We start from the raw sequence: 11,180 nt of genomic DNA on the forward strand, positions 1-11,180 counted from the left end.
GACTTTCCCATCCTTTGTGTTGAGCATAATTCTGGTTGCTTTATTTAGGCTAAGTAGGCCAGCTGTTTAAAGTAGTGTTTCACTCCTTTTTTATTTTTGCAACACAAGTGCAAGTTCATAAATAAGTAGGGTCAGAGTATCTGCTGTCCTAAGCACTTGAGATGATACAAAAGAAATCTGAGACATAAAGTGGGGGAGGTGGTGGTGGTGGGATGAACTGGGAGATTGGGATTGACATATAGACACTAATATGTATAAAATAGATAACTAATAAGAACCTGCTGTATTAAAAAACTAAAATAAAATTCAAAAAAAAGTATGAGACATGTTTGCTGGCTGTTCTTGAGGAGGATCACATATAATAAGGAAAACTAGATCGATAGTCTATGAAACTTGGTGCCCAGTTAACTACTTTGGTAGACCAGAAATACTGTCGTGGTTCTAGGAGAGGAATGCACATAAAGGACCAAAATGGACTCCATTTTACTTGTTCAACCTAATTTTCTATTTTCTGACATGCACACTTATTTTTTGTTAGGTTATTCTTCTCCAGCAAGAATTTGATACCATGCCAAGGGCCACATGCCGTTCCAAAACATGTTAAGCAACTTTCTTTTGGTTGGTGGTCTCTGCCAGGGCTCTCATGGAATTTTTTAACCTATTTTATTTTTGATATTTTAATATTTAATTGTAATATTTAATATTTTAAATATTTTACCTACTTTAATTTTAATTCAGATTGAGTGAGTTCTAGAAAGAATACCTATTAACAGTTGACCCTTGAACAATGTGGGGTTTGGGCACCAAAACCTCCACACAGTTGAAAATCTGTGTGTAACTTATAGTTGGCCCTCCATATCTGCAGTTCCACACCCTCAGATTCAACCAACTGCAGACAGTGTAGTACTGTAGTATTAACTATTGAAAAAAATCTGTGTACAAGTGAACTGTGCATTCCAAGCCTGTGTTGTTCAAGGGTCAACTATATACATGTTTTTAAAGCAGGAACTTAATCAGTTACCACAATGTTTTAGCAGTATACAATGTGCTTGATTTTCTAATTATAGTTTTCTAATTTTAAAAAATTAACTTTATTGAGATTACTTTACATGCGTGCATTTTAATTGTATGATTTAGTGAGTTTTGGCAAAATGTGTACCTGTGAAACCACCATGCCAGTCAACATTTAGAACATTTGCATCACTCTAGAAAAGTTCTCTCATGCCCCTTTAAAGTTAATACCCCTCCACTCTTTCCTAGGTAACCACTTACCTACTTTCTGTCACTATAGATTTGTCTGTTCTGGAAGTTCATATAAATGGAAACCATTTATAAGTTTAAGTTTATAACCATTTATAAGTAAGTTTAAATTTGTATCTAGCTTTTATTAAAATAAATTTATTAATTATTTTTGGCTGTGTTGGGTCTTCATTGCTGCACGCGGGCTTTCTCTAGTTGCAGTGAGTGGGGGCCACTCTTCGTTGAGGTGTGTGGGCTTCTCATTGCGGTGGCTTCTCTTGTTGCGGAGCATGGGCTCTAGGCGCTAGGGCTTCAGCACCTGTGGCACGTGGGCTCAGTAGCTGTGGCTCGCTTGCTCTAGAGTGCAGGCTCAGCAGTTGTGGCACACGGGCTTAGTTGCTCTGTGGCATGTGGGATCTTCCTGGACCAGGGCTCGAACCCGTGTCCCCTGCATTGGCAGGCGGGTTCTTAACCACTGCGCCACCAAGGAAGTCCTGTATCTAGCTTTTGATAAGTATAATGTTTTTAAGATTCATCTATGTTGCATCTAACAGTAGTTCATATCTTATTGCTGAGTTGTGTACCATGATCTAAATATATCACAATTTGTCCATTCACCAGTTAAAAAACATTAGGGTTGTTTCCAATTTTGAGCTGGTGACTAAAGCAGCTCTAAACATTCATAGTTTTTTGGTGGACATATGTTTTCATTTTTCTTGAATTGCTGGATCAAATGATAAGTGTATGTTTTAAGTGTATAAAAAGTACAGAACTATTTTATAAAGTTTTCCTTTCTACACTCTCACTTTGGTTCCATTTGCTCTACATCCTTACCAACTTTTGCTGTTGTTGTTTTGTAACAACTTTTTAGTCATTCTAATAGGTGTGAAGTGTTACCATTGTGGTTTTCATTTGCATTTTCCTGATAACTAATGATAGCATCTTTTCATGTAGTCATTTGGACAAATTCTTTTGTGAAATGTCTCAAGTTTTATTTTTTTTAATTGAGTTGCTTTCTTGTTGAATTGTAAAAATTCTTTATATATTCTGGATATAAATATTTTTTCAAACTCTTTGTAATTTAAAAACATATTTTTTGAAGATCAGAATTGTTTTTAATGAAGTACCTCTGTCCCTTGGTATGCATGGGAGATTGGTTTCAGCACCTGCTGCGATACCAAAATGGAGGATGCTTAAGTCCCATACTTGGCCTTCCATATCCACAGTTTCATGTCTTCAGATTCAACCAACCATGGATCATGTAGAAATGTATTTATTGAAAAATATCTCTGTATACACAGTTCAAACCTGTGTTGTTCAAGGGTCAACTGCATAATTTTTTTCATTTTTCTTATGGTTAATGATTTTTGTGTATTGTCTAAAAAAATTTGCCTACTCCAAGATTATAAAGATTGATTCTGTATTTTCTTCTAAAAGCTTTCTTGTATTAGCTTTCCCTTTAAGGTCTATAATCTATCTCAAATTAATCTTTATTTTAGTGTGATGTAAGGGTTTGGTTTTTTTTTAATCACACATGGCTATCCAATTGCTTTAGTGTCATTTCTTGAAAAAGGCTATCCTTTTTTTCCCATTGAATTACATTGGCATCTTTGTCAAAAATGACTTGACCAAATACGTAGCGGGGAGGGATTATTTCTGGACTCTATTCTGTATTTATGCTAAATCACATTGTCTTGATTACTGTAGCTTTATCTTTTCTCGAAAAATGGTCATTAAAAGGAATGAAGTACTGATACATGGTACAACATGGATGAACCTTGAAAACATAAGTAAAAGAACCCAGTCACAAAAGACCATATTTTGTATGATTCCATTATTTGGAATGTCCAGAATAAGCAAATCTATAGAGACCTGAAGTAGATTAGTGGTTTCCTAGGGCTGGGGGTTGGGAGAAAATGGGGAGTGGCTGCTAATGACTATGGGGTTTTGGAGGGAGGGGGGTGAGGGGGGATGGAGGGTGATGAAAATGTTTTGAAATTGATTGTGGTGTTGATTGCACAACTCCTCTGTGACTATACTAAAAACTATTGAATTGTACATTTTAAGTGGGTAAATTGTATGAATCCCCCATTGAATTGCTTCTAGTTCACCATTAAATGGGTGAATTGTAAATGAATTATATCTCAAGAAACCTGTTATCTGGGCAAAATAAATCCCAGTGGGCTTTTCTCTGGAAATTGAAAAGATTATTTTAAAATTGTATGGAAATTTTAAAGAATAACCAAACACTTTAGAAAAAGAAATAAGTTGGGAGACATTTTTGTTAATTTTCTTTATTGTTTGACTATTTTCCATTTAATTGACTTATTTTTATTCTTATACTTACTTTGGCTTTAATTTGCACTTGCTCTAGTTTCTGAAGAAAATTAGATGATTTTTAAACCTTTCTTCTTTTCTAATATAAAGTTATAAATTTCCTTCTAAGTAGTTCTTTAGTTGCGTCCTACAAATTAAGGTTATATTTTTCATTACCATTTTGTTAGAAATATTTTCTAGTTTCCTCTGTCATTTTCTTTAACCCATGGGTTATTTAGAAGTATCTAATTTCCATCTGTTGGAGATTTATAAAATATTTTATTGATTTACAATTCCATTGTGGTAAGAGAACATACTCTGTAAGATGTCAGTCTTTCAAATCTTGGTGAGTCTTATTTTATGACCCAGTTCTGTTCTATCTTGGTGCATGTTCCGGCACACCAGTAAGAATGTATATTTTGCAGCTGTTGGGTAAAGGGTGGTGTATCTGATTGCCTTTTATGTTTTATCTCCTTTGGTATTTAATAGTGTTTTATCACACAGTAGAAGTGTTGAGTAAAAACAAATTCTCAATTTTAACTCTGTGAGATAGTGCTAACTAAGAAAGTGATGGTGTTCCTCACCAAATGCAAAATTTAAATAATCAGTTATTTCATTGTACTGTGAATCTGTTCTGCTGTAATGGGGGCTTGAGAGTGGTAAACTAATAGTATGAACTATTATGGTCAATTTTGCCTATAGATAATTTTTTCAGGCCAAAGATATTTGAGCAAAAACATTTTGTTTCAATTTCGTCATGAATTGTAATTTGAAAAATTAAAACATAAACTACCAAGTAAATAAGTCATTTTGGCAAAAGATGAATGCTTAAATTTGATGAAAAACTAGGTGGATTAGATATTCAAGTGAATCTATGTAAGATGTGGGGCTTAACATTTATTTTTCAAATCTAGTAACACAAGGTTTAGATTCTACCTTGAATTCTAGAATGTTCTTTCAATAATCTTGAGCTTTGAGTAGACATAAGTTTTAACCAGAATGTCACAGTATGTTCAGTTACAGTGGTGTAGTAGAGTCCCTGCTGGGAAACAAAGGATTCTGTGTACCAGAGCCAGATGCACAACATTCCAGAATGAAAATTAGAGGGCCACACAAGAAACTAATTCAGGACAAGCCAGAGCTGTCTTTTTTTTTTTTTCCTTGACTTATGTTTGTTTTTATCTTTAATATCCCATAACTTAAAGACAATGATATAAAATTAATAATACTTAACACTATGATATATGATCTTATGTTACATGATAAGGAAATAAGAGAGGGAAGAAAACAAAGATATTTTAATAAAAATGTATTCTGAAGTAAATAATGAAGAAATACTTATGACAACTACAGTCCTTATTTCTTTAACTGGTCACATGGTCATAGGTGGTATTTGTAACTACTTTCTTCTACTACGGTTTTTTTTTTTAAACATCTTTATTGCAGTATAATTGCTTTACAATGGTGTGTTTCTGCTATATAACAAAGTGAATCAGTTATACATATGTTCCCATATCTCTTCCCTCTTGCATCTCCCTCCCTCCCACCCTCCCTATCCCACCCCTCTAGGTGGTCACAAACCACCGAGCTGATCTCCCTGTGCTATGCGGCTCTAGTGAGTTGGATGGACCTAGAGTCTGTCATACAGAGTGAAGTAAGTCAGAAAGAGAAAAACAAATACCGTATGCTAACACATATATATGGAATCTAAGAAAAAAAAGGTCATGAAGAACCTAGGGGTAAGACGGAATAAAGACACAGACCTACTAGAGAATGGACTTGAGGATATGGGGAGGGGGAAGGGTAAGCTGTGACAAAGTGAGAGAGTGGCATGGACTTATATACACTGTCATATTTTTAATGTTTTCCTTCTGTTAAAAAAGTTCAACCAGTTGAAAGATACAAATTGGTATTGTGGGTCCAATATAGTATTGATGTGTGGCCTTTATGTCTGAGACATATGGACATTTAATTAGTTCTCTTCATCGACAGGGGTGATTTGGGGGCAGTTTCACTTTCTTGGACACATGTGCCTGATTATCAGAAGGTTCTCGATAAGTATTGCATATAACCTTGCCATCTGCTTATCTGTGAAACAGCTGTTTCCTTTATGCATTAAAGTAGCCTGCTCTATATGGCTTCCCAGACTCTTCTTAGGATACTTGTTTTTGCATCTTGAAGACCTCCTTTGTGTATTGAAAGCAGAGAAGCAATTTTAAAAGGTATTTCCCCCCAAAAATATATTAGATTATTAAAATCTTGGATTTCCAGCAGTGTTTTCATAGAAAAAGGTACCCATTCTGTTGAGCCTTTTCTCATGATGTTTACTCTTTTTAACTCTGCAACAGATATAGAGGGCAGGGGTTCTTTATAAGAGCCAAGAGCAGGTGGCACTTGAGGTCCTGCCAGAAAGGTTCACTGTTACAGAAGATGTTATTTTTAGGAAGAGGTTATGGTGCCCTGAAATGTTTGAAAACGAACGTCTATAGGGAATTCAAAGTAACAGTCTGTGCTCTTGAAGCCTCTAGTCTTGTGGATAAAACAGAAATATATAAAAACCTAAATAGCAGTATAAACAGGTTATATTGAGTTGCAAATGGTTTGCAGTGTGAGTGCTGAAGATACCAGAGCAAAGGAAATCCCTGTGGCCATGACAGGGTTGGGTTGAACACTGGAGGCTGAGTATCTTGAGAGACAGAAGGAAAGCAGTGTTAAGGCCATTTCTTGTTCTACAGCCATCTCTGACTCATTGTATATTTTGGTAAGGAATGGATTACCTCATAATTTTTTTTTTTTTTTTTTTTTTTTTTTTGCAGTACGCGGGCCTCTTACTGTTGTGGCCTCTCCTGTTGCGGACGGAGCACAGGCTCCGGATGCGCAGGCTCAGCGGCCATGGCTCACGGGCCCAGCCGCTCCGCGGCATGTGGGATCTTCCCGGACCGGGGCACGAACCCGTATCCCCTGCATCGGCAGGCGAACTCTCAACCACTGCGCCACCAGGGAAGCCCCTACCTCATAATTTTTATCTTCTCTTTGCAGCCTGAAGAGTTGAGAGAAATCATTGAGAAGACTAGAGAGATGGAGCAGAACAATGGCCACTACTTTGACACAGCAATTGTGAACTCGGATCTTGATAAAGCCTATCAGGAATTGCTTAGGTTGATTAACAAACTTGATACTGAACCTCAGTGGGTGCCATCCACTTGGCTGAGGTGAAGGAAACATCCATTCTGTGGCATGATTGGACTTGATCTGGCAAACTGCCAATAGGAAGATAGCCCTCATACTTGAGCAAGTCTCTGAGAAGGTGGCAGGCAGTATAAATTGTAGACCTGTTCTTAGATCTTGAACTAGTGAGAAGAAAATCCCCTTAGGCAATTCATTAACAGCATTCTTTATTCTCTGTACATGGGCTTTAGAGGTTCTTGCCTCATTTGGGGATTTTAAATGGAAGTTTTCAACAGAGCAGTTCCATTTTATCCACATAAAAACCTTTTAATTCTGTTTTCACCTAACCAAGTCTTTTCTGCCTAGTCATATTTCCATGAAAAACTTTTGTGTGTATACACAATGGTCCATGTCTCACATAGTAATAAATATTGATGTTATTTAACAGTTAACTTAAATGACTTCATGGGAATTTGTGGGTGAAGGGAAACTGCTTCTGTGCACTGGGCAAGACAACAGTATTTGGTTAGTCACCAGAACTACTTTAAAAAAAAATGGTGCCACTTTGGTCTGGAGCTACTCTGTTAGGCTTGAATTCATTTGTATGTCTTTTAATTCATAAAAACATTCCGTTAGAAGCACCAATTTTTTTTAGCTCAAACTTGTGGATCAGACTTCACTGCACACGTGAAAGGTTTATGCAAAGGTCACACCTGTTTTAGACTCTGATCTAAAATATGTACAACATATGCTGATCTTTTTAAAGGTATAATGATTTTCTGAATTTTTTTCTTTAATTGTTGCAACTGATTGGGTAACTTTTACTTCCTTTTCCTGATCTGCATAGTACAATAGAATGTATAAGTTACATTTTTATGAATGGCAGATACTGATATAAACTCTGTTAAGCTTCTTCCTCATGATGCAAATAGTTTTTACATGCATAAAAGGACATAGCACATTTGACAGTTTTTTCATTTTTATATATGAGCACAGTATAATTTGATGACTGTGCCATATATGTAGGTAATAAACTGGAATTCTGTGATCAATATAGTTGCTGTACTGTATACTAATATTTAATAGATTGACAAATGGTCATTGATTACACTTGTTCAGCATTGGAATAAAATTATATGAGGGAAATGATATGACAATTGACTTTGAGATCAGAAGGAAAAGATGACCTGAAAGTCATTTGAACATTTTAGGAAAAGAACATTGCAGGGGAAAAGTTAAGCATATAGAAATAGGTTTTTATCCTGATAAGGTCTGCCTCTTACGATCAGAATGCAACAAGCTAAATCATAAAACATTTAAGCTAATGAAACTTTCATACTGTCTCTATAGCTTGTAGCTTTAAAATTCAACTTCTGTAATTGGCATGGAAAGTTAATTTGTAGTATTTTCAAGGCTTAAGGGATGGTGTGATGTGTGACAGACAACCTCAAATGTGAATGTCTTGATTTTATTTATATGGTGACTTTAGCTACAATTCCTGTTCCCAAAGCTAAACACTGGAATGATACTGAATTGTCACTTAATTTAACATAAGCAACTGTTTTTAATGAGTAGTTTGTCTCAGTGTCATGTACATACTTGAGTTTTTCTCCTTTGCATAATATTATTTGAACAAATTGTAGACAGTTTATATGCTGCCTTTTTTTGTTGAAATTCACGTGGCCTCAAAGTTGGCTGTGGAATATATCTTGTGTGGAAATACTTTCAAGATAATGTTCCTTAGGAAGAAAGTAACATTCCTAGGTTGAGGTAAGGAATGCCATACATACTGTCTCTTCAGGTCTGAAACACTCCAGTTTATGGCAGGAAAATGCAAAGGTCACAGTGATTTTCAGCACTGAAAACAAGGCACCGTAAGTACTTAATCTTTTCAGTTTTCCAGTATACTTTCTCTTTAGGAACGAAAGGTAGTCTGTGGTAGACAGTGGAGTTTTGTGAGCTGCTTATCATAACTGACAACTATTTTCAACCCTACGATCTAAAACGTTTGCAGTTTGAGTCAAGTTAGAATGAGATTTCAGGCGGTGTCAGTAAGTGGCTGCTGTGCTAGTCCCTGAGTGAGTTACCTGTAGACCACAGGGCCAACACTAGGGCCATGTGCTATGCAGACTCAGGCATGGCTTTAACAAGCAAGTCCAAGTCCCCTACCGAGGCACATGCTCTGCCGTAGTATACTTCTTAAAAATCTAAGCTGATGAGGTCTTTGGGGATCATTTAAGTCCTGTATATTTTTCTTCCTCATCAGCAGTGGTAGAGGGATAGAAATGTTTATATCCCAACTTTCCTCAGTCCTGGTGATATGGATGTGCTCATATTCGACATAGTCCCTACAAAGTGAAAACTGAGTTGTTGCTGACTTCCTTGAAAGAAAATGGAAAAAAGCCTTGCTCTCCACCTAGTTGTGCCCTACACCGCTCTGGCCAATTCCATTTCCTGTCCCTCTGTGGTTCTGATTGGAGACCCCAGTGTGGAGGGAGGCCTTAACCACTTATAGGAATGATACCAATCGCTAATGAAATGTACATTAGTTCAAGTAAGGAAATAATCTTCCTTTACTAAATTTCCTTAAGTCAGAACAAACAGAAAGGAGAATAGTGTTTGTTTAGATTAATCCAGATTTGCTTTCTATGAAAATCTAATGTCTGGATTTTTTTTTTCCTTTTCTCATGGCCTAAGGAATAATTTGAATGTAATTCTGTGAATGTGTGTGGAAAATTTAAACCAGGGATTTAGCCTTAATAAAGGTAACCTTTCTGACATCTATTGTTAATTCTCCTTTGTACTCTTATCCTGCCTGTATCTGCACTCTGTTGTTTTGAGATGTAACACTGCACATTGTAATGTAAAAATAAAAAGTAAAATTATATTTCAAATTTAAAAAGTCACTGAATACTTTCTCTTGCTGTGTTTATATCCTCTGCCATTCAAGGTTTCAACACATCTAAAATGACCCACCCTTGTCTTCAAGTTTTGCCAGAATCAAGTCCATTGGAACCTCTGGGTGAAACACAAATACGTTTTAATTTATTCTTCACAGTGGGGAAGTGCCCCCTACTGGCACAAATGTAGGTTGTGTTTCCTTAATTGTTTGTTTAAACTGTATTAAAGATGACAGATAGACAACTTAAAGCTGTGAACTCTGGAACTAGTTTTCTGGGGAAGAAGGTATGTAATACTCAGGCGAATTCCACTACATGCAACCACCAATTTGAGAACACTGAGGATAGGATGACTTGTTGACAAATATATAACATATTTTCATTCTCCATTCTTCATCCCTTCCCTTTTTCTATAATACCTACTCTGTATCTCCCAAAGGAGGCCAATCAGGTACCAGAAAGTGTTTGTTACACATACACACACACGCTACCCCAGTCGAGCTTTCTATTCCTATTCCTGATCTACTCCCTTCCCATACAGCTCCAATCACCCCAACCCTACACAACAAATTTTCTGTCCACTCTTGTCTCTTTCTTTTTAACAATATGCTAAACTGTAAAATCTTCTGCACTTACTTATGTAGGGAGGGTAGCCAAAGCCAGTAAGTACCAGAGGTTTATGGTGCCACAGGAAAAACTCTAGGGTACTTCTCTGGCTTAATTCCTTAAGTTGAACATAAATTTATCTAAACGAAAACCCACGAAACCTGGCTCTCTGCATCTACTTTCCAGCTAATTTTTGCCTCCTACAGAGCCGTACATACATACATACCACTTAAGAACCAAGGCTCTGAAATCAAGATACATTTGGCCTGCCTTCCACCTGCAAAATGGAGATGATGGTATTTATAACTCACTAGAGTGTTGGGAGGATTAAATATTAAGCAGTTCATTGTTACCTATTTATTTTCAAGACTTATGAACTCAGTTGTTGGTTTTCCAATCACTACTGAATTTACATTGAATCTGAGATTTTATTGTGAGCAGCAACAGGATTTCCTAAAAATCAGCTCCTCCAGGACAGGCCTTATGTCTTTACCTTTACCCAAAGTTTTTAACATAGGGGAGGCAAAAAGGATAGAAGTTAAGGATGTAAAAATTCTGAAGGTAGACTGCCTGGATTTAAATCTGGGATTCACCACTTCAAGCTCATTGTGCCTCAAAATTTTCTTCTGTGAAATGCAGGATTAAAACAATACGTACCTCTTAATGGTTGTTGTGATGAGATAATAATAGATAAAACACAAATGTCTAATACCACTAAGCTATTTTATAGTAGGTCTTTGTTAAATGTATGCAAAATTACTTTAAAATTACCTACTTTAAAATTAGTCTAGGCTGTGATATCAGTTGATTTAAACACAATACGGTTAACGCTAGTGTCACAATTTCACGAATTAAAAACTGTTCCATGGCCAATCATGTCAAACAATGCCTATAACTGAGTGCAGGAAAGCCTGAATAATCATGGATGGCTCACACCAGATCAAACTACTA

General features: G+C 36.3%; 1 protein-coding gene across 2 annotated transcripts in view; it reads left to right on the forward strand.

Moving 5' to 3' along the window:
• Positions 1-10,949, forward strand: part of MPP5 (membrane palmitoylated protein 5) — a 103,360-nt gene extending 92,411 nt beyond the window's left edge. For both annotated transcript variants that reach the window (XM_029238348.1, XM_029238350.1), the window contains exon 15: positions 6,595-10,949. In XM_029238348.1, the coding sequence (XP_029094181.1) occupies positions 6,595-6,771 (177 nt within the window). In that variant the 3' untranslated portion in view covers positions 6,772-10,949. The remainder of the gene's footprint in view (positions 1-6,594) is intronic.
• Positions 10,950-11,180: the final 231 nt, after the last annotated feature.

This window comes from Monodon monoceros, unplaced genomic scaffold, assembly GCF_005190385.1.
Source record: "Monodon monoceros isolate NGI ecotype Baffin Bay Population unplaced genomic scaffold, NGI_Narwhal_1 Super_Scaffold_21, whole genome shotgun sequence".
Lineage (NCBI taxonomy): Eukaryota > Metazoa > Chordata > Mammalia > Artiodactyla > Monodontidae > Monodon > Monodon monoceros.